Genomic DNA, 24,362 nt, shown 5'->3' on the forward strand with positions numbered 1-24,362 from the left:
CAGCGGGTAGGAATGGGTCAGGGAACAGATTCCTGAGGAAGGAACACTTAATGGAAGCTTGAATTGGCCAAGTAAGAAAACCTAGATGAGAGCAGCAGTTGGCAGGGCAGAGAGACAGTAATGAGTAGTTAATTTCACTTGTTACTTAGGAAGTTATCAACTGCTGTAGCATCTTAAGAAGGAAATTCTGCTCTTGTCATTCACCACTGTCATAAGCTCTATGACTGAGACTTGCAGACTCCTTAATTAGAGCATTCACAGTCATGGTTCTCCTCCCTGGTCAGTGATCATTTTGAAATCTCTATCTCGAAGTACCAAAGAGGTTTTCAGTCTTGAGAAATCAGGACATGTGCATGAGAGGATAATTAACTGCATAAGCTGAGTGTCAAGTGAGTGGTATAGTTAAATATTGGGATTCAGAGAAGGACACTGTCACGTAGATATGGAATGATAGTGGAGGGCCTTGGAGGTGGTGAAGCTTGAGTGGAAGAAACTGGGGAAAGCAGAGAAGAAAGGAACTGGACATTTCCAGGAGAGAGAAAAGAGAGAGCAAAGGCAGGCAAATGGGACTCTAGTGTTGTAGTTAGGGAAGAGGGTACTGTCCCTTGTGGGCCTTAACAGCTCTCTGCTGTCGGCCTGAAGAGGACCCTGAAGGAGTTTGAATACAAGGCTAGGGAATTGGGACTTTATCATTTGAGCAGGGAAGTGGCATGTGTGTGCACTGTTTTAGAATAAATCTGGTGGTGATTGGCTTCAAAACTAGGCCCTGAGACATGAGAATGCCTGGTCAATAGTTCAGTTCAGCAGGTATTTATGGAGTACCTCTGGGGTGGCCTAGGGAATGGAAAGGGGTGAATGAGCAGGAGAACCCTTGTCTGGGGAACTTAAACTCCTGTGCAAAATCCTACTAGGGATTGGGCTTTTGAGAGAAAGACCTGGAGCCCAGGGGAGATGGGAGGACTCAGGGCCCCTCCCTCCCCATCCGCACAGGTTTTCAGGGTTTGGGAAACAGATGCCTGTTTTTGTAGAATGGTTTTCACATTTAAAAATTACTTTTACTCAAAAGAACATTATTTCATGATATATGAAAATGATGAAATTCAGATTTCATTGTCCATAAATAAAGTTTTTTGGAGCACAGCCTTGCTTGTCCATTTATGTCCTGTCTGTGGTTACTTTCGGTGCTTCCCAGACGGCTCAGTGGTAAAGAGTCTGCCTAAACCTGGGTCAGGAGGATCCCCTGGAAAAGGAAATGGCTACCCACCCCAGTATTCTTGCCTGGAGAATCCCATGGACAGAGGAGTTGCAGAAGAGTCAGACACAGCTTAGCGTCTAAACAACAACAAATGGTTACTCCCACAGACATAGAGCAGTGGAGTTGAGTAGTTGTAAGAGACACCACATGACCCAAAAGGCCCTTGAGTCATCACATCCTAACGTCAGATCCTCCTTCTCTGAAACTGAATGTCCTCCTCCCTATTACCCGAGGCCTTTCCCTCCACCCAGGCTTTTAAATATCCTTGTCATCTTTATGTTCCTCCCAGATCCTCAGCTTCTTTCTTCCAGGACCTTTTTCCTTCCAGATATGCTCAAAACCTGTCTTATGTCAAACAAACAAGATTCATCAACTCAGAAGTCCACTGTGCTTCTGCCTCTCTGCATCTCCAGCCTCTCCCCCTGCCTTCATGATCCACCTTAAGCCAGACTTCTGACCTCATCAGTCCACTAACACTAGTCTTGCTGAGTCCTTGGTGAATTCTAGCTGCTGGATCCTATACTTCCCCTAGTCCTTCCTGTCTTCTTTGTTTTCTCTGAAAACATCCTGACCATTCTCTTTTCCATAAGACCTTTTATGTTTTGGCTTCTGTGACGTCCATCTCCTTTGCATTCTCTTCCCAATTCCCCAGTCCTGTCACCCATTCACCCATCAATGGCATCTCTTCTTTTTACCAGTTCCCTAAACATTGGTGACGTTCAGGAGTCTGTCCTTTGGCCTTGTGGCCAAGATTTTACTGAGCATCTACTATATGCCAGTCCCTGTGTTGAAATACTTTACACGAATTATCCCTAATCCTTATAACAACCCTAAAAAGATTGATTTTCTTTCCTCCACGTTGTAAATAGGAGCTGGAGACTTAGCTTCAGTAATTTTCCCAAAGTCACACAGTAAGTAGCAGAGTTGGGCCTTGAACCAGCCTGCTTTGTCACATAGTAAAGGCAACTATTATCTATGTACCAGAAACCCCTGCGCTAGACTTCATTTTTTAGCTTCCAGCCTACATGTGTGCCTGCTAGACATTGCTACCTGGCAGTACCTCAACCCAACTTATCACCTCTCCCCACCCTCTGTCCAGTCCAAAATTGGTATGTGACCATCTGTTCTGTCATTCAGGCCCTTATCTTGGGAGTTGATCTTGACTTTGCCTTTCCCCATTGCTACCACGCCCCAGCACACTGTTGTCGCTAGAGCCACTCATTTGACCCATTTTATTTTCTCTGGAATTCATCTCTCATAATGTCCACTGTCGCTTTATTTTTTTATGCTGTGTGGCCTGCGGGATCTTAGTTCCCTGACCAGGGGTTGAACCCACGCCCCCTTTAATTGGGAGCACAGAGTCTGACCCCTGGACTGCCAGGGGAGCCCCATCACTCCCCTAGTTTGGGTTCTTCTCGCCTCTCTCGGGCAGTTGTCCCACTTCGCTTTAACTCTACTACCCCTTCTGTTCGCTTACCCTTCCAGGCGGTCTTCCACAGGCTTCCAGAATGATCTCTTGTAAACCCTTCATCTGGTTGTATTACTATCTTGGCTAAAACCAAGATAGCTTGGCTCCCTGTTGTCCTATTCCTCTACTTCATAGCTAAACTTAGGAGGCGTCACTCACTTTTCTAGATTCTTTTTCCAGTTTCTTACCGACTGAGGTGTGTTTGTGGCCTCCGGGGCAGTGTTCTCATTCATCCCTGCGTGTAGTTCTCAAGGTGTTACCTCTTCTGGAATGCCCGTCTCTTCCAGTTTGTCTAAGGAACACTTTTTCAGTTAATCCCTGAAAAACAGACCACTAGGCAAACCAAAACACATCCTCAGTTCAGACAGAATGCCTCAGTTTCCAAGCCTTCACTGCGTCCAGTCTTTCTGAGAAGGATTAGGTTTCCCTTTTTTATGCTTCCCAAGCACCGTGGGTGTGTGCATTGTCCAGCTCAGCACAGTCTATAATCATCTGTGCACATGTGCCTCCTTAAAGTGATCCTCCTTAAAAAGAAAGCTTTTTGTCTCGTTCACCTTTTTATCTGTGGTATCTAGCTTGTTGTCTGGGATATAGGCGTTCGTTAACTGTTGATTGAATACCAGTAGTGTGGCGAGAGCAGTAGACGAAAGCTTGGAGAATGATGAGGACTAAAGGAGGAAGGTGTCCGCTAAAGCTGAAGAATAGGCAGAACTAGCACCCTGATACATATAGCATCAGGACATTGACTGAGTCTTTTCCAGATGCTTTATCTCGTTTTGTTCTGCTCACAAGCACAATGAGACAGCAGGGCATTCAGTTCTGCCGTGTAGAAATAAAGAACCTTTAGTTCAGAGACTTGGAAAGACCTGCTCAAAGTCCTGAACCCGAGCGCCACTATTCGTTTTTCTCTGGCCAAGGCTGTGATGCTTCCCCTTCCCCAGGAGAGAGAAAGGGAAGGTTTGGAAGATGAGAGAGAAGCTTTGGGCTAAACCTACATGTCAAGGTTAAAGAAAAGGAGTGAGTGACTCAGGGAAGAAGATAAAGAGCCCCATGGAATTGCTTTGTGGTGTAGGACACGTTTTCAGAAGGAGAGGGCATTGGTGAGAAATTTTTTTCAAATACTAAAGGATAATCGGGAAGGAGGAAAGAGTTTGAACACCAGCAAGTTCAAGAGCATGGTTTCGTCCAGTGAAGGCACCTTGCCGAGTGGTTCCACGGGCATTGAAGGAAGTGGACGCTCCTGTGGATAGCACACTTTCCAGGAAGGGTGGTGAGGGAGGGAGACCAAGAGGATGGCAGTTTGAGAAATGCCATACTACCAAATATTCCCAGAAATGCATGACACTTTTTTTTTCATTTTGTAGATCTGAAATTAGAGAAGAGACTGTGCTGGTATATAACTGAACTAGTACATTTATGACTGAGTGTATACATTTCAGAATGTTTTAAACTCAGTTTTACATTGGTTAGTTCTCATCAGGTTACAGGCCCAGAGGACAGGATGTTGAGTCCAACCTTAAAGTCAGATTGTATTTGAGTGTGGGTGACTGTAGCAGTGACTGCCCACCCTTAGGGGGTGGGTGTTGAGTGGACACCGGTCTCGTTTTCATTTAGAGTGTTTGACTACCTCTGCCTTGTCTCTGCCCATCGCTCTCATCATTTGTTGCCCCGGTGTAATTTGCTCAGCAGGAAGATTTCCCCACTCGTGTTAGACGCTGCTTTCTGTGTCGACGATGGAAGCCTGTGTATCTCGCCTGCCTCTCCCGAGAGCCAAGCTCTGGGGGGAGTCGGGCCCTGGGCAGCTCCGTTGTCGCGCTGACGAGGTGTCCTCCGTCTGCCAGGTGAAGCGGTACCAGTGCACCTTTGAGGGCTGCCCCCGCACCTACAGCACGGCAGGCAACCTGCGCACCCACCAGAAGACCCACCGAGGGGAGTACACCTTCGTCTGCAATCAGGAGGGCTGCGGCAAGGCCTTCCTCACCTCCTACAGCCTCAGGATCCACGTGCGGGTGCACACGAAGGAGAAGCCATTTGAGTGTGACGTGCAGGGCTGTGAGAAGGCGTTCAACACGCTGTACAGGTCAGCCGCCCCCCGCCCCCAGCTCCGCCGGCCTCCCAGCCCGGCTCTGCCGTGACCGCGGCGCTCCCCCTGCGCCGGGCGGGCGTTCCCGTGCAGGGCGTTAAAGAGGGCAGCGGCGCTCAGCTGCTGACAGCTCCGCAGAGCAGCTGTTACTTAAACAGGGGCGCCTCCTGGGTCGGTTACAGTCAGAGAAGCTTTGTGTCTAGATTCGTATCTCCTGGAATGACATCCCGGCCTGAGGACGTTAGTAGTTGGTATGGAATAATATCTCCTGTTGGCTCAGGAGCTTGGTATTTAGGATTCTTTGATTTCCTTCCCAGCCTCAACTTGAAGATTAACTTTTTTCTACCCCCAGGAAGTGGGGAGTGGACTGCTCATTAGCTATTTCTCTTTTCTACTGTTTATATCAGGAGACTTATATTAGTCTTCAGCATTGGCTGTCACAGAGCAAACATAATAATAGCTAACACTGGCGGGCTCCAGTCCATAGGGTCGCAAAGAGTTGGACACAGCTGAGTACATGAACCTAAAAAGCTCTCACTGTGTGCTAGGCAGTGTTCCCGTGTGCCGCAAAGGGAGTGGACGCACAGAGAGCTTTTGTAACTGGGTCAAGGTCCCCCTCCAGTAGAGGAGACCAGAATTTGAATCCCAGGCAGCCCGGCTTCAGGGTCACACTCAACACCACTCTGCTGTATAATTTTTTGAATTTCTCTTTGAGCCCAAAATGTTGATATTAGCGTATTATGACTGTAGAATTCTTATGTACTTGACCTTGATGCACATTAAGCTGACGTGGGAAAGCTCTGGCGTGCATCATGACAAAGGGGATTTCTCTGGGGTATCTTGCAGGCTGAAAGCACATCAGAGGCTTCACACAGGGAAGACGTTTAACTGTGAATCTGAAGGCTGCAGCAAGTACTTCACCACACTCAGTGATCTGAGGAAGCACATTCGAACCCATACAGGAGAAAAGCCATTTCGGTGGGTCTTGCTGTTTTCTATTTATCACTGACCGGGTTTCAAGGAGATGTCTTGAGGTACTCTAGTATTTTTCAAAATGGGAAGGAAATTCCCTTTGCTCGTTCTTTGGGCAGTGTTTGCTCTCCGCAGGATAGCTGTGAACGACTGCAGGCTGAAGTAGGGGTTTTGGGGTCCAAGAGCGTCCCTGCCTGCCCTGTGGGTGGTGGCTTCTCTGCCTCATTCTATGCCTTGACTTTCACGAAGCGTTGATTGAAACTCCGCCATCAGTACTAGAGAAATGCTAAGATGTAGGCCCTCCTCCTGAGAACCTTAGTTTGCTCTGGTGGAAAAGAACCACAAGTAACCAGACAGTGTGAGACTGAGAGGCCCAGCACAGGGCAAGGATGCCTACCTAAGGAGAGGTGAGGGGGGAGAGGATGAGGGGTAAGGATGCTCAGGCTAGTGGTGCAAGGATTGTTGCTGTTTTTTTAATCACTTGTTTGGTTGTTGCTTTGTAATATGTCATGTGTACATACATATAGGAGCATCTTTTTAAAAAATTAGTTAATTTATGTTAATTGGAGGTTAATTACTTTACAATATTGTAGTGGTTTTTGCTATACATTGATATGAATCAGCCATGGGTATACATGTGTTCCCCATCCTGAACCTCCGTCCCACCTCCCTCCCCATCCCATCCTCTCAGGGTCATCCCAGTGCACCAGCCCTGAGCACCCTGTCTCATACATCAAACCTGGACTGGGGATCTATTTCACATATGGTAATATACATGTTTCAGTGCTGTTCTCTCAAATCATCCCACCCTCGCCTTCTCCCACAGAGTCCAAAAGTCTGTTCTTTACATCTGTGTCTCTTTTGCTGTCTCGCATATAGGGTCATCATTACCATCTTTCTAAATTCCATATGTATGCATTAATATACCATATTGGTGTTTTTCTTTCTGACTTACTTCACACTGTATAATAGACTCCAGTTTTCATCCACCTCGTTAGAACTAATTCAAATGCATTCTTTTTAAAAGCTGAGTAATATTCCACTGTGTATATGTACCACAGCTTTCTTATCCATTCATCTGCTGATGGACATCTAGGTTGCTTCCATGTCCTGACTATTGTAAACAGTGCTAGGAGCACCCATTTTTATCTATAGATTTCCATATATATATATATATATATATATATATGAACACATATATATTTAATTGATACATGTATAAATATAAGCTTGAAGGAAGGAGTTGTATCATCTACTTTCTCCTGTGCTCACAGCATATAGCGTGGTTCTGGGCATTCAGCAGGGATTGAAAAACAACTTTGGAGTTATATGATGTTTTTAACAAGGTAATCAGTTTGTAAGGATTTGTCCTAAATATAACAGATATATTACTGAAAACTGTCTATAAACATGTCTCTGAATTTAGGCAGGAAGGATTGCTGTTACATTCATGGCATTAAATATGCTGCCTTTCTATTCTCAAATCACTCATCTCATTAGGATACCTGAAAATCGGAAAGTCTTCAGGGACCAACTCTTAAACACCAATTAAATGGAAATGTGTTTTTAAGAATTACAGATACGTTTCTGAGTCATGGCCCCTCTAAAGGCAAGAATATTTAGATCCTAGTTGGTTACTCTTCAGCTGCTGTGAAGCTTGGGTTGCTTTTTTCCCCATAGGGCTGTCAGGGGTTTCTGATTTCTATTCAATTACACGTGTTTTTGTCATGATTAAAACTGCTAATTTTTCTTGAATGTTAGATGGGGCTTTAGACACAATGATTTTATGTACTTAGAAAGTAAAATGCTTTAGAGAAGCTTTCTATTTAAAGAAATAAAATATTTTGGCTTGTAAGTATATGCATTCATTCATGTAAATAGTGACCGAATGCCTGCTATGTGCAAGAACTACAGCAAGTGTGAAGAACTACGTGGACCCTGCCCTCAAAGGAATTGCAATCTAGGAGAAGAGATAACAGATGTATGCACACAGAGATAAAATCAGATTGGGAATGACAGGTGCCATAAAAGTAGCATGTAGGTAAATGCCCTTGGAGTCCTAAGGAGGGAAATATTACCTTTGGTTTTAGTTATCAAGAAAGTAAAAGAGAAAAGTTCTCTGAAGATGACAGATAATTACATTGTAGCCAGTGTATTCTGACTAATTTTGCTCTAGTGTTGTATTTCCAGGCCTGTGCCTATGTGAAAGCCTCTGTACCCATCACTGGTATTCCTTATGTTTCATTTGCCATAGTAGATTTTCCATATGCGTTCTCATTGTCAATAGAATTCTGTTGTGTCATTCATCAAAAGAGTTTTATTGTTCGGGCTTTCAGCATGAGCCTTATCTGTAGGACGAGAAACACGTTTCCTGGACCAGCCTCTCCCTCTGATCCCAGATTTGTCGCCTTACTTTTCCAGGGACCTGTCATTATTCCCATCTGTAAAACCCGTTTTGTCAATCTGATCATAGTGTTCTGAGCAGTTTTAATTGTATTTACAAGAGACATTGAAGATAAAGGGTTATTAGCTAATGACTGCTATCCTCTCTGCTTAAACAACTTCCTTAGGTGTGATCATGATGGCTGTGGAAAAGCATTTGCAGCAAGCCACCACCTTAAAACTCATGTCCGTACACATACAGGTGAGTTTAGGCTAATTTTTATCTTTTAACCTTCATTGAGCCAATAAATACGTGTGTTTCCACTGAGACCTGTACAGCTTTGTGGAGAGAGCAAGTCTAATCAGTTGGCCTTCACCTATAATGTTTGAGTTCCTCTCAGATGTTAAGAAGGATCTAAAGGCTGGACTCAGGAGCTTAACCTTAAGAAATAAAACCAATTCAGAGATACTCAGTAAAGAATCTGAGGGGAAGAAAGAAACTAGTCTTCTCTTTCCACTTCCTAGGAGCAGGCCATTCTCAGTGCTTTACTCTGCATTGAATTTTAGGACTGGGATGATTAACTTGTGGGTAATTGATCCAGTGTATTACTTGAACCCTCATTAGCATATTTACTTCCCTATGTTAGGGGAAAGTAGATGTCTCAATCCAGTGAAATGATTTTATGGTGAAATTAACACCTCCTTTCATTCTTGCAGGTGAAAGACCCTTTTTCTGCCCCAGTAATGGCTGTGAGAAAACATTCAGCACTCAATACAGTCTCAAAAGTCACATGAAAGGTCACGATAACAAAGGAAACTCATACAGTGCACTTCTAAATCACAATGGATCAGAGGTGTGGAGTGTTTTGTCTCTCGTTTTGATCTGGGCGCCATAGAACAGTGACAGTTGTTTGTGTCTCAAAAGGTTAAAATGCCTTCTCTCTAAGTCTGTTAGCGAGAGAGAAGGAATCAGTGTCAAGATCTATGTCTTTGTGAGGGGGTGGCAGAAGCCAGAGGTTTCACCAGGCTCCCTGCGCCTTAGCCCCTGATTGGGCTGCTCCTCCCCTCCGTCAGGTCTGGTGGAAGAGGCGTCTTGGAACCAGAGGTCTCAGAATGGCTACCAAAGGGTTGGCCAGGTGCTCTCAGAGGGTGTTATTTTCCCATTCATGTTGTGTAAAATGAGACATTTGAACTTGAGTTTGGGACACGATTTAATGATTTGCTTCACCCTTCCATTAATCCATCACTGGAGAACCAGGTGGAGTCTGGGGCAGGGGGATCCCCTGCCCTTTAGAGTTGTCTGCGGACTTAAAGGTTCGATAACCACTGCCTTTAAGGCACTGACCCACAGATAGGCCTCTGCAGAGGTTTAGGTGGTTCTGTCTGGTTTTTACCAAGCCCTCTCCTCTGCGGCTTCTTTCCAGAGAGATTCTGGGATACATTTACTGTTTCTACTTCTGATATGGTATTGGGCACTCACCTTACGTCTTTTGCACCCAAAAAGTGAGAACTGTTATTTTACTATTTTATAAATAAAGCGGAAGCTCACTGACCCCCTTTAGAATAACAAGGTTCTTAAAGTATGTAATATGGTTTTGATTTGGGGAGAGACAGCATGATTCTGTGGTTTCTGATTTTTAAACAGCAAGTGAAGTGAAGTTGCTCAGTCGTGTGCGATTCTTTGCGACCCCATGGACTGTAGCCTACCAGCCACCTCTGTCCATGGGATTTTCCAGGCAAGGGTACTGGAGTGGGTTGCCATTTCCTTCTCCAGGTGCAAAGGATCCCTTTAAATGGACTCTTCCCCCTGTATCTTATTGGTAATAATAACTAATATTTACTGAATGTTTATGCCAAGTACTGTGCCAAGTTTTCTTCATGAATTATCCTGCTTACAAGAGGTCAGTATTATTATTCCCATACCACTGATAGAGGTAAGGAGGTAAGGAGAAATAAATAACTTGCCTGAGTATCCAAAGCTTGTAATTAGCGCCCTTTAGGCAGACCGTCTGATTCCAGAGCCTGGTTCTTGACGCCCACATCATAGGAGGCAAAGCAGCATTGGTTATGAAGAGTCTGAATTCACATCCAAGCTCCACCACTAGTCACATGACCTTAGGCAAGTGGCTTCTTTGTGCCTCAGTCTCACTGTAAAACCAGATGAAAACACTAAGAGTTGAGAGTCTTTGTCTACAAAGCTGCATTTATGAGGTCACGATCAGTTTTCTCGGTTTTGTAACAATCACAGTTTCTCACCAATAACTTCTACGCATTGGAGGTCCCAGTGCACAGGGTCCAGACTTCGCATCTCTTGGCTGACTGTTAGCTCCCCAGTGAAGGGAATCTGCTCTAGTCTTGGGCTTTCAAAGCCATCAAGATTGCCTTTGAGTCCTAAATTTATATCTCTAGCCCAGATTTCTTCCTGAACTTTAGACATGTATTCAACCTCCTACTCGATGTCTCCACCCAGCTGTCACCTACGTTTCCCAGTCCTGACGCGTCCAGCCTGTTCCTCCTGCAGTCTTCCACTTCTTAGTAAATGGCACCTCTGTTTTTCTAGTGGCACAGGCCAAAAATACTGGAGTCATTCTTGACTCCTCTTTTTTCCCCCTCATTCCACACACCCACCAGCATCTCTTGGTTCCATCTTTCTAGAATCTGATCTGATTAGTTCATTCAAGCCCTTGTCATTGTTTGGCCTGGATTCTTGCAATGACCTGCTTGCTAAGAGGTTTTCTTAGCACCTTTCCCCTCCCTTCTCCCCACTGATACTCCACCCTTATCTTCCTAAACAGTGAGGCAAATCCTGTCTGTTTTCTGCTTATAACCCTTCAGTAGCTTCTTATATCACTTAAGTTAGCAGTCAGAATTTTTACAGTGGCCCAGAAAGTCCTGGACACTCTGGCCTGGTCACTTCTCTCTTCATTTACCTCACTTCATTTCACTTGAGCCGTACCATCCACCTTGTGGTTCCTTGAACTGGGGAAGCCCACCTTGCCTCCAGGCTTTTGTGCACACTGCGCCCTGTGTGTGAATCGCTTTCCCCACATGTGTGCATGGCCCATATCTTCTTCAGTATCTGCCCTAAGGCCACGTTATCTAAGAGTCCCTCCCTAATCTGTTGAAAGAGCATCTCTTACCCGGGCCTTCCCCACTCCCCTTACCCTCTTGTATACTGTATATTTATTGGGTTTTTTTGTCTGGCCCCCCCCTCACTGACTGTAAGTTCTCTGGTGGCAGGGGCTTTATTATTGTATCCCTGGGCCTGGAACAGGGCTTAATACATATTAGATGCTCAGTGAGTATTTGTTAAATACATGCGCGAATCAGAACATGTGATGCATGAGGTAAAGTAGGGCAACCACATAAAGTATGTGAATCACAACTGGCATTCTAGGAATCCAGAATTCTGAGTTAGCCCAGACACCTGTATCAGAATAGTAACCCCTCAGTACCACTCTAAGTGACAGTCCCTGAGTGACATACCCATGCTGGGGACATAGTGAAGTAATGGAAGGAAGTGGACTTCCAGTCAGGAGCACTGGGTCTGTGTTATGTTAATTAGCAGTTAATTATGTTAATTGGACCATTCCCTGCTAATCTTAGCATTAATTTTCTCATACTTAAAATGGAAATGTGGAATAATAATATAGACGATTATATGAATAGTAAATGAAGTCATGTAAAATTGCTTTGTCAATGACAGACCAATATTGCAAATATTATTGATTTCATGTTATTATAGCTTTTGTTACTCTGGAGCCTGAGTCATGAGATAATTCTTAAACTACTAACCATGTTTAAGAACGTAAACAATTTCTTCTTAAGAATATCAGGATTTTAAAAATTGAAGTAATTCATGTAGCCTTTGTTTTTAATGGTTTTTTATTTTCCAGACATTTGGAATCTTAGGGATGCTGTAATCAAGTGTTTTATTACATAATAGAATACAGTAAATCCCAATTTTTGGTCAATTAGAATTTTTTTTTTCTTTCACAGGATACAAATCACTCACTTTGTCTGAGGAATTTAAGCCTTCTGTCCACAGATTCTGAATTTCAAGAACATTCTAATACAGTAAGTGTACCTGTGAAACAGATGTTATTAAAATAAGTACAAGAATTGAGCCTCCCTTTGGTGGGAAAATTGAGTGAGGCCAGTCTTGGAAGTTTTTCAGATTGAGTTGTGTTCAATTACTAACCACTCTTAGGGTGTTTTGATTTTGTTTCCTGATAAGAGCTCTCATTGGAGAGGTTGTTCTCTCTGACGCATAGTGCCTTTTGACCCAGATCACTCACTTGATAACCTCCTGCACCAGAAAATAACTTTCTTTGTTTATTTAGCAAATATTTATTGAGTGCCTACTCCAGTTGGGCAGAGTGCTGGTACTGAACTGGTAGTGGTGAGGAAGTAAGTGTGGTCTGTCCTTGAGTAGCTTAAAATCCATCCACTGTAAGGGAGAGCCAGGATTCCAGTTTGCAGACTTCTTAAGCCCTGTCAGCCTGACCTGAGTCCGTGCTTCCCTCTCTCTGCGCGCACTGCACAGGGGTTCTGAAGGAGGCCACGTCTACAGGCCCACTGCTCGGAGACAAACCCAGCGTCTCTTGACCTGCTTGCTTTGGTTCTCTCTGCCATCCCCATGGCTCCATGCTGTGTCTTGCAGACCACTGAATCAATCCTGAGCTTGTGCTCCTTCAGGAAGATCCATGAGCTTTATTGGGTCACTGACACTGCTGGTTAACTATGCATTTTTGGTTGTTTTTCTCTGGTAAATAAATATAGCTTAGGTTAGGTTTTCTGTGAGTATATGCATAATAAATAAGGAGGAATCAATGTGATAGGAGGTATTTGAACAGTCTTTCTACAGTGTAGGCTCTTGAGCTTCACCCAAGCCTACTGAGTCAATCTCCTCTGGGAGAGGTGCCTGACACTGCACAATTTTATACTAGCACACCAGGGCCTGGGTTCTCCTGGTAATGGCAGAATTGCTCTTATCAGACCAGCCCTCCCACAGAAAACAACTGTGTATGCTGGGCAAAATATGAAAACAAGTACTTGAAGGCACCAGAGAGCAACCCAAACAGGCAGAGGTAACATTTGAATGAAGGGGTCACTTGGAAGATGGCAATGGCACAGGATGGGTCTTCAGGCTTTATGGCTTATCCATCTCAAACCAAGCCCAGTTGATACTAAACAAGAGGGCTCAGGCTCAGCAAACACTCACTCTTACTGGAGTGACTACCCAGAGGACAGAGTTCAGGGCTACTGCAGCACCTGGAGAGTTGCAGGGGATGACCTGGAAAGGAGGAAACACACAGGTTGAGTCCCAAGTTCTGTGTGTGAGCTGTGTCCAAACCTCTAGTTGACCCCTGAACTGTGGGTGTGTGGGGCAGACCCCAAGCAGTCCAGCTGAGGCTAACAAGCTGGATAAAGATGCCAGCTGCCATCCATTGCAGGGAAGACAGAGTTTGGAGTTTAGAGCATAGCCAAGTCCCTGGAATGTTACAGCAAACAACCAAACACTCTTCCAGGAAGTGTAACAGAATCCTGAGTCTCTGCAGCATATCATTTGCAAATGTCCAGGGTTAGTAAACATCAGACATAGGAGAACATTACCTCTACTCAAGAGAAGAGGTCATTTATGGACTACAGAGACTGACCCCAAGATGAGCCAGATGATAGAATTAGTGGGCAGGCATTTATAAGTAGCTCTTAAAATGCTCAAGCATATTAAGGATTACTTGTAATGATTTAATAAATAGGAACTCTTAGCAGAGAAATAGAAACTATAAAAAATGTGCCAAATGGGAATTCTGGAACTGAAAATATATCAAAATTTACAAATTCACCAAATGGGCTCAACAGCAGACTGGAAATAACAGAAGAAAGAATCAGTTGAATTGAAGAGAGATCAGTAGGTATTAACCAATCTGAAGGACCCCCCCACCCCCACCAAAAAAAAAGCACTTTGTATGATTGTTTGGCATATTCACATTTCATAGCTGATGCTTTAAGAGTACTGGGCCAAGATTGCCCTCTAAACCACATAGTGTAAGATTTCTGGGTATAATGTCTCCTTAATATCAGAGATCTTGGGAAATGGTTGAGGTATCCACTCCCTGACTGGGACTTGACACATGACTGAGGAGCTTTCTGGAGCCCTGAGGTCACCAGGTAAGGAACCATATGAGGGAACATTGAGTGAGTGAAGTCGCTCATTCGTGTCTGGCTCTTTGTGACCCCATGGACTGTAGCCTACCAAGCTCCTCCATCCATGGGATTCTCCAGGCAAGAATACTGGAGTGGGTTGCCATTTCCTTCTCCAGGGTATCTTCCCAACCCAGGGATCAAACCCCGGTCTCCCGCATTGTAGGCAGACGCTTTAACCTCTGAGCCACCAGGGAAGCCCCTGAGGGGACACTGAGTACTTGTGAAAAAGGAAAGCTTTTTTTATCCATAATTTACAACAGCAAGAGAGAGGCCTGTTTTTCTCCCTTGGGATCAAATTATATGTTGGGTCCTTGTCCTCCAGCGTTGAGTCTTTCAGACTAAGACCAAAGTTCCTTGAATAGGATGGATTTTGCCTTGCTTGCTTTAAAAGAAATGATAATGAGTTGTTGAAATTAAATGATATATTTTTATGAGACCATCATTTTCCAGGTTCCTGGGCCTGGTTTCTGTGTCCTGCAGGTTTCTGTGTGTCCTAGGTGTGAATTTGGGCTGAAGTTCTGAGGAGCGGCCCACTGGGCCTGTTGGGCCCTGAGCCTCAGGATCCATCCTGTTCCCAGACAGCTCAGTGTTCTCAGGTCTCTGCTCCAGGCCCCAGAGGCTCAGCCTGTTCTCTCCTCACTTGTGGCAGTGGTTGCCACTCGCTTTGCCCCCAGGATTATTGCCCTGAAGCCTGGCAGTGGCTGAGTCAGTCCCGTTGGCACTTACCTTTTATAATTAAAAAAAAAACCAACCTTTTTATGGAGGTATAATATACATACAGAAGAGTACACCTGTCATAAATGTACAGCTTGATGAATCATCACAGTTCATCATATTCCTGTAACTGTTGCAGGAGGGAGTGTGGGGCACAAGAGGATGGTCACACCTGAGTCCCTGGGATGGCCACCACGTGTAGGTTCTTGGCTTTGTGCAGGAAAGAATTCAAGAGTGAGCCATAGTAGACTGAAAGAAGGTCTGTTCAGGGTGGAAACACTCGGTATACAAGAATGTGGGCCATCTCGGAAGGTAAGAGAGGCCCAAGAGGCAGCAGGGCTGTCAGAATTTATAGGGGTGGGTAATTACATAGGCTAATGAGTAGGAGTATTCCAGCTCTCTTGGGGAAAGGGTGGGGATTTCCAGGAATTGGGCCACTGCCCACTGTTTGACCTTTACAGAAGAGACTCATGGCCATTTTGGACCTAGTTGCTTCTAATCACTTTATATTATGTCCTCAGGCCATGCCACTGGGCTTCCCTGGTGTCTTAGCAGGGAAGAATCCGCCTGGGAATGCAGGAGACACAGGTTCCTGGCTCAGGAAGATCCTCTAGAGAAGGAAATGGCAACCCCCTCCAGTGTTCTTGCCTGGGAAATCCCAGGGACAGAGGAGCCTGGTGGGCTACAGTTCACGGGGTTGCAAAAGAGTTGGACACAACTGAGCAACTGAACAACAACAACAGGCCATGCCATTCTTCTAAAGGTTGTGCCCTGCCCCCTTCCTGTAACCAGCACGCAAATCAACAGATAGAACATTCCCAACAACCTAGAAATGGCAACCCACTCCGGTATTCTTGCCTGAAAAATCCCATGGATGGAGAAGCCTGGTAGGCTACGGTCCAGGGGGTCGCAAAGAGTCAGACATGACTAAGAGACCTCACTTTTCACTTCCAACAACCTAGAAACCCCCATCAGGTCCCTTAAGGATAACCACTTAGGTTATCCTTAGGTCCTGGCTTCTTACTACCTAAGATGAATTTTGCCTGTTTTTATGTTTTCTATAATTCGAATGTGGCCTATACTCATTTGTCCTGGCTTCTTTCTTGCAACATTTTGTTTGAGGAATTAGTCCATGTTATTGCATATATAGATTATTTGTTCTCATTGTTGAACAGTTACTACACTAAGTGAATATAAGAGTATGTTCTATCTCCTGCAGAGACATTTGGAAAGTTTCTAGTTAGGAGCCGTTACAGTAGTACTGCTGTGAAAATGTGATTCTTGTACATCATCTTCTGAAGTCACACAGACTCATTCCTTTTAAACAGTGTTATTCCTGTAATGATTCATAAACAAGTAGAACAAAAAATAACAGTCATGAAGAAATTGCAAAGCTTGCAGCTTAGTGGTAGTTGTTAGCTCACTATTTTTCAGACTGGGTGGTGCATCTTTATTGGGTTATAAAATAGTGGTTTATAATCAACATTTTGAGGACAACAATAGAATAGAAAATACAGAAGACATTGCAGATCATAAGGATAGGCTCTGTTGCATAGACTTTTGTTTCAGTTATACATTCATAGGTATGTAATATATTTTATAAATTATATATAATATAAATTATTATATATACCCACTCCTGGAGAAGGGAATGGCACCCCACTCCAATACTCTTGCCTGGAAAATCCCATGGACAGAGGAGCCTGGTGGGCTGCAGTCCATGGGGTCGCTAAGAGTCAGGTATGACTGAGCAACTTCACTTTCACTTTTCACTTTCATGCATTGGAGAAGGAAATGGCAACCCACTCCAGTGTTCTTGGCTGGAGAATCCCAGGGACGGGGGAGCCTGCTGGGCTGCTGTCTATGGGGTCGCACAGAGTCGGACACGACTGAAGTGACTTAGCAACAGCAGCAGCATATACCCACTCCAGTATTTTTGGACATCCCTGGTGGCTCAGATGGTAAAGAATCCGCCTGCAATGCGGGAGACCTGGGTTCGATCCCTGGTTTGGGAAGATCCCCTGGAGAAGGGAATGGCAACCCACTCCAGTATTCTGGCCTGGAGAATTCCATGGACAGAGGAGCCTGGCAGGCTACACTCCATGGGGTAGCAGAGTTGGACACGACTGAGTGACTTTCACTTTCATAAATTTTTATAAATTATATAATTTCCTATTTTGTATCATGATGAAAAGTTTCAAGGCATCTTCTTGGCCTGTGATTCCTAATTCCCTCTGGACTAGAGACTGGAAGCCTTACATAGGTTTCTGCCTTCGTGTTACAAAGAATGCAGACAAACTTTTTGGCCAGCCCTATATCACACTGGTCGTCAACTTCACTGAACTTCTTGGAATCTTGCTTTTGTCACTCTTGCTCTACAAAATGCGAAGTGGAGGTGGACCACAGAGAAAAGAATTACTCTTTTTCCCCTTTGCCTAATAAACAAAAGGGAAGCCTAGAGGTGGTCATTTTATTTGGTGCCTGGCAGGAGTCAAGCCCTCAGGGCACTAGGTGTTTCGGTTTTTCATAGCTTTTCAAAATGCCTCTGACCTTTTCTTAACTGTAAGTTAGAAAAAAATGACTTGGAATGACAGTGATGAGGATAAGGCCATTATTATTGTCTGTTATTATAAGTTTCTTTATATTGTTTGATTCACCACCATGTGTACATATTAGAATATTATAGATGTTATATAATAACCTTGAAAGATATTCACAGTATATTATTATTATTATTATTACATGAGAAAAGCAAATTCCAAGTAATAGATATTATACAACACCACTTTTATGTAGAGTTTTCTCTTTCAGAGCAGGGATCAGCAAACTTTTTTTTTTTGGTAAAGGGCCAGATAGATAATTTCAGCTTTGTGGCCCATACATTCTCTGCACAACTCCTCAGCTCTGCCATTGCAGTGCAGAAGCTATAGAGATAATTCAAAAGTGAACCAGAATGCCTATTCCAATACAACTGTATTTGCAGAAACAGGCATTCAGCCAGCAAGTCAGTTTGCCAGCTCATGCCTTAGAGTGTTTGAAGACCCAGCTCTTCAGTGTCTGGGGCTTAGGGGGATAAATGTCACCTTAGGAGAAGAGAAGTTAGAAACAGGAAGCATGGCCAAAGATGCTTCTCATCCTGCCGCTCTGTGCTGTCTCGTGGTGCAGACCTGCTTTTGGATGGCACGCCTCATACGTTTCTCTCTGTCTCTGACACAGGGCCAGAATCTCAGCACTCTCTCACCAGCAATCATTTTTGGACCAATGTTCCAGAAGTCAGATGATCCGGCAATTCAGGAAGATCCTCAACAGACAGGTTTGTTACACAGACTCTCTCCCTGCTCCGATCTCTGCACTGGGAAGGAGAATTCACACTGTTGACACAGTAGATGTCAAGCACAGTGATGTATTTCAGGTCCTTTGAATGAAGTGTACTTTCATTGAGGGATCAGAGAAGGATGGGCTTTTTAGCTCAATTCCATTTTTTTCCCCCTGCTTCCCTCATCAAGGGTTTACTTGAGGATCTACTTTTCCTGGACCCTCAAATGGAGAGGGTCCCCTTTTCCAACAGCTTTCGTTGGCTTCAAAAAGTGAGAGGAGTCATGAACACTTTCTTCTGATGTGACTCCCCATTCATGAGTGGGCAGAATCCACAAACCAAACTTCAGATATGTAGATCAAACTGTGTTTGAATGAAAATATGTCCATGAAGCTTCACAGTAGTTAGAAAGTGTGTTCAGTGGTCATATGCCAAGAAAAGAATATCTAATCTCTTTTCCACAAAAGCCACAGGACACTTTTTTTTTTATGGTTAGACCTATATAGGTCTTCACGTTTAGAAAGTGAGGTTGATCGTGAAGCCTGGTACTTTGACCAGAGGGGTCATTACATGAAAAGCAGAGAGCCAGCCTGTCTGCAGTGAAGGAATCAACCCTGACAGACTTCAGCTGTCTTTGGTGTAGCCCGTAGAGACTGTGTTTTTGTGGCTTATATAAGGGTTGGAATGTGTATCTATATTTCTATTTCTTTTTCTTGCCAGCTGCCTTGATTGAAAGTTTTAATGGTGATGCGGAGTCAGTCAGTGATGTTCCGCCATCCACAAGACATTCAGCATCTTTATCTCTTCCACTTATACTGCAGCCTGGCATCTCCGAGCCACCTCAGTCTCTACTACCAGCCTCAGCACCGTCCGCTCCTCTGCCTGCTCCCTCCCTAGGAACTGGTTCCCAGCAAGCTGCATTTGGCAACCCCCCTGCTCTCTTACAACCTCCAGAAGTGCCTGTTGCCCACAGCACGCAGTTTGCTGCTAATCATCAAGAGTTTCTTCCGCACCTCCAGGCACCGCAGCCCGTCGTACCAGGACTGTCTGTCGTTGCTGGGGCCTTGGCGTCAGCAGCAGCAGTGGCGTCAGCCATGGCAGCACCACCCCAACCACAGAGTACTACTGAGCCCCTGCCAGCCATGGTCCAGACTCTGCCCCTGGATGCCAACTCTGTCCTAACTAGTAATCCCACCATAACCATCACCCCGACTCCCAGCACGGCTATCCTGCAGCCCAGCCTAGTCATGGGAGAGCAGAACTTACAGTGGATACTAAATGGTGCCACCAGCACACCGCAGACTCAAGAACAAATGGTAAGTATGATGTGGAAAGGGATCCAGTGGGGTGAAGTATATTTCTGTGGGTGACATGTTCAGAGGCCTTTACTTCAAAAAAGGAAAACCGCTGTCATTTCTACCCTGAAACACATCATTCTACCAGTCATTTCCCCCATAATCAGTGTAAATCTGGGAATGTTGCATTCAATACTTATATTAGAGGGCCAGAGAAACAATTTTCAAATTTACCTAGGTATTTCAGCTGCGGTCTGATTCTGTCAACTCCGACAGGATAGCCCAAGAACGATCTCCAAGGCAGAGTCCAGCCTAGGCTGAGGGACTGATGGGACCTCATTAGATGGAAGCAGACCGCAGTGGCCAAGGCAGAAGTAATCTGTGCTCCCAAAGTCCATCGTAGGGCCATATTCTACCCAAGTGTGTGGTCTCCTTGGCTAAGGAAATGATGTGGTTGTTCAGCTGAGTATATTTTGAGGGCCTGCTCAATACCAGGTACCACACAGGATACTGTTGGGAATCTGGAAAAGTGAAAAGAACATGATTTCTTTTTGATAAAAACTTATATTCTAGTTAAAGAGGCTAAAATGCCTAAAAGAAAGTTAATGCTACCAGTAGATAAAGTGTTAAATAATAAAAATAATGGTAATAAAAAAATAACAATGGCTGTGACTTATTGAGCCCTTACTATATGTATGGGCTTCCTATGCTAACTAACTCATTAAAATTGAGGATCTAACGTGCCAGTCATTACCTTAGGTACCTTATTTTTAGATTATATTTTTTAGGTTTTATTGAATAGATAGTAAGAACTTCCATACACTTCCTGCTCCCTGCCCACCCCCAGCCTAGTTTCCCTCATTATTAACAACTGATATCAATGTGGTCCTTCTATTGTAAGTGAATTATTATTGATAAATGGTTATTAACATCTCTATATGTTTGTATCTCTAGATGTGTCACCCCCCCCCTTGCTAAGTATTTTAATCACAACAATCCTAGGAAGTAGATATGATTTTATCAATGGAGAGCTGAGACCCAGAGAAGTTAAGTGACGAGTCCAAGGTCACACAGCTTATAAATGGCAAAGCCCAGACAGACCGGTCCCAGAGTCCATGCTCCTGATTGCTACCTTGTGCTGCCAGATGAGGGGTTCAGAGTAAAGGCTTGTTGGGTGGCCATACAGGTCAGGTGAGACTTCTTGAGGTGTGAGTAGGGATTATGTGGAGGAAAGGTCGCACTATGTAGGAGTAGGTCTGGGTGGATGTATGATGCTATCACACAAACTGGAAAGGTAGGTTAGAGCTAAATGTAAGAGCACTCAAATTCCATAAATGGGATGATGCCAGCCACCTCTGGAGGCACCCTAGTTTCAGTTTCAGATGGCCAGCATCCCTGGAACTGTCTCTTCAGCATTATGATCCAATCTGCCTCCAGGTAGTTGGGTTTTTTGGTTGTTATTATTGTTTTCATTATTTAAAATTATTTTCAGGGGTTTCTCAGGTACTCCAGTGGTGAAGGCTCCGCACTTGCACCGCAAAGGGCAGCCAAGCCCTGCTTGGGGAACTAAGATCCTGCAGGCTACACGACACGGCCAAAACAAAAATTTTTTTCCCATTATTTTTACTGTTCTTATATTTGCTGATGGCTGTATACAGAAAATGATCCTACTACCTCATATATGATAATGGCCTTTTTTCTTTTTTCTTCTAGTTTTATTGAGATATAAATGATAGAGCATAAGTTTGAGGCATACAGCATAATACTTTGCCACAAGTTTAGTGAACATCCATCATCACATGATAGATACAAAATTAAAGATACAGAAAAAAATGTTTGTGTGTGAGAACTTTCAGGATTGACTGTTTAGAGAGCTTTCCTATGTAACCTACAGCCGTGTTAATCTGCTATTCGTGTCCATCACATGGTGCACTGTGCCCCTAGTACTTTATCTCCTAACTGGACGTCTGGCTCTGCGGCTGCTTTCATCCAGTTCCCCCTCTCCCCTCCCCACTCCTGCCTCCTGTAAGCACAAAACTGACCTTTCAGTGAGTCTGTTTGCTTGTTTTGAAGTACGACAGACCTGCCTCTGTTCCTGTTAAGACAACATAGTGATACTTCTGTACATTTCAAAATGATCACCATGATAAGTAGTCACCATATGTGACACCACGACATATGTCACCATTCAGAGATTTACATACTTATTGACTATATCCCCCACACTGTACATTTCATACCCATGACGCATGTGTTTTGCAAGCGGACTTTCATAGTTCTTAACCTCCCTCGCCTGTTTCTCTCCTCCCCTCTGGCAGCCACATGCCTCCTCTTTCCGGGTCTGTGCTGCCCTGGGGAACTGCATGGAGCAGCTGCTTCTTTTTTCATCCAACTCGTTTCCGTGTGGGCTTCCCCGGTGGCTCAGACAGTAGAGAATCCGCCTCAGTGTGGGAGACCTGGATTCAGTCCCTGGGTTGGGAAGATCCCCTGCAGGAGGTCATGGCAGCCCACTCCAGTATTCTTGCCTGGAGAATCCCCTGGACAGAGGCTACAGTCCGTAGGGTCGCAAAGAGCCGGACATGACTGAAGTGACTAAGTACATGGACATTTTCCTGTATTTGTATGTGAGTCTCATCCTCCATAATTGTTTTATAATGTCTTCCCCTATGACTTAGCCAGAAGCGTTCATATTTCTCCTAGACTCATCCCAGAGGCACTTTTATTTTCCTTAAAAGGACGAAAGATACAGCCCTCTTTAATATGACTTGGAGAAAGCAAAAACCCTACAGCCAGTTGAGTAGGAAGTGCACTAGAGTGAGGGGTGACTTCTGGGCACAACTTGATGGTCCTACGTAGTAATCACACACGCAGCTAGTGTTTGCTGAATCCCATGGGGTGCCCCAGTCCTCACATGCACATCTCATTGCATCCTTTTGGGGCCTTTGGGAGAGTCTTTGGATTGTCATCCCAGTTTTTACAGGTGAGGAAACCAAGACTAAGAGGTTAAATTACTTGCCTGACATCAACTAGTAAGTGACCAAGCCTGAACTTGAATCCTGGTGTGGCTGAGTCCAGGGCCCCCCCTTCGGCACCACCCTGTGCAGCTTACACCATTCCGCCCAGGGCCTTCATTGTGAGAGGAAGTCTTGGCCTTTCCTTAGCCTGCAGCTTAGTCCTCAAGGGGTAAAAAGAACTTTGGGAGTCAGCAGGGAGTGGAGAGCTTAGAGGGGAAGCTAGCCCTCGGGCTCCCCCTGAGAAGACCGTCCACTTGAGAAAAGCAACCTTGGAGGAGCCTTTGTGCACATAGAACCTACTGGAATTAAGCAGCTGGGAGACAGCCAAGGAGTAGGGGACAAAAACGGCTACATTGTTAGCACTGAATGTCCAGCAGTGTGGTGAGCTCATGTCAGAGCACAAACAAAAACCGCTCAGGGCAAAAATCCCTAAACACTGAGGGTTTTCTGTCCTCTTGGATGACTGTTACAATTGGGGAGGCGTCATGTCCTTGGGGATCTATCATATTTGAGTAGCCATAAATGTGATTTTTTTTTTTCCCCCAGCAGCAAGCATCTAAAGTTGAGAAGGTGTTTTTTACCACTGCAGTACCAGTAGCCAGTAGCACAGGTATGTAATTCTGTGTTAGCTTTAAATGGAAGTCAACTCTCTGGGCCCCCTGAGGCACAGTTAGTTAATCTTGCTTTGCCCTGGATTTTAATTTTTTTTTTAATTAAATTTATCGTGTATTATTTTTCTATTAGAATATTTCATATTCTTACAGCTATTGAAAGTTACTGCACTTACAGCATAAATGCTGCATTTAACATTCTTTAACTAGTAATGGTTCTTTCCCTTTTACATGTAGTCTTTAATGTAGCCAGAAAAAAGTCTAAATCACAGTTAATGCTAAAGAGAGAAGTTATTAATTCACTGGACTCTTCTAATTACAGTAAGGAAGAAATAGCATCTGGGTCAGAAACTCCTATAAAGCTAAAGGGCCCTATTTCTCAAACACTTTATTTTATACATTAAAAAACTCAGGCCCTGAAAGATGAAACGCGTCCCCCAAAGGCATCAGTGAGTTTGTGGCAGAGCCAAAGCACTAGTTCAGGCAGGCCTCGCCCCCCACCTGTTCTCTTGCCCCGTGGTCTCTAGCTCTTTTGAGACACATGAAGCCTGTCTGAATTCAGAGTGTGCTTGTGCGCAACAGACATGTGCAAGAGAGAAGGAAGTGTGCACAAGTGTGTCAGAGACCATGGCTGCAAAGTTGAGCAGGATGTCCTAAAGGAGGTCAGAGCCTCTGGGGCAGGCAGGGCTAAATGGTAGAGTGTGGACTGGCTCTTAATGCCCTTTGGCCAGCCCTAAGGTATAAGCCTGCTGCAAACACTGCCTGGAAGCACTGGGAGAGGAGGGGAATGAACTCAGAGATGAGTTAAGTTCTCCAGAAGAATTGAGGCAGGACGAGCTCTTGAGCCCAGAGCTTTGAGGAACGTGCAGAGAGAGAGAGGCATCCACTGTGGCTGGCATGGCGGGTGCCTGGGAGAGTAGCCAGAGATGAAGCTAGGAGAAAAGGGTGCATTTAGATGGTGTGTGGCTTTTCTGTCTTGGAGGGGATGGGGAGTGTCAGAGGCTTCTTAACCTGAGGAAGAACGTGGTCCAGTTTAAAGCAG

At 44.6% G+C, this 24,362-nt stretch overlaps 1 protein-coding gene across 3 annotated transcripts in view; it reads left to right on the forward strand.

Annotated features, from left to right (window-relative positions):
- MTF1 (metal regulatory transcription factor 1) overlaps positions 1–24,362 on the forward strand; it is a 42,177-nt gene that overhangs the window by 12,057 nt on the left and 5,758 nt on the right. The window contains exons 3-10 of one of the 3 annotated variants that reach the window (XM_065916126.1): positions 4,565–4,803; positions 5,653–5,784; positions 8,349–8,422; positions 8,878–9,014; positions 12,160–12,237; positions 18,301–18,397; positions 19,121–19,716; positions 23,256–23,319. In XM_065916126.1, the coding sequence (XP_065772198.1) occupies positions 4,565–4,803; positions 5,653–5,784; positions 8,349–8,422; positions 8,878–9,014; positions 12,160–12,237; positions 18,301–18,397; positions 19,121–19,716; positions 23,256–23,319 (1,417 nt within the window). The remainder of the gene's footprint in view (positions 1–4,564; positions 4,804–5,652; positions 5,785–8,348; positions 8,423–8,877; positions 9,015–12,159; positions 12,238–18,300; positions 18,398–19,120; positions 19,717–23,255; positions 23,320–24,362) is intronic. The other 2 variants (XM_065916133.1, XM_065916143.1) reach the window with 2 other exon arrangements.

Source organism: Muntiacus reevesi, chromosome 1 (genome assembly GCF_963930625.1).
Source record: "Muntiacus reevesi chromosome 1, mMunRee1.1, whole genome shotgun sequence".
In the NCBI taxonomy this organism is placed as follows: domain Eukaryota; kingdom Metazoa; phylum Chordata; class Mammalia; order Artiodactyla; family Cervidae; genus Muntiacus; species Muntiacus reevesi.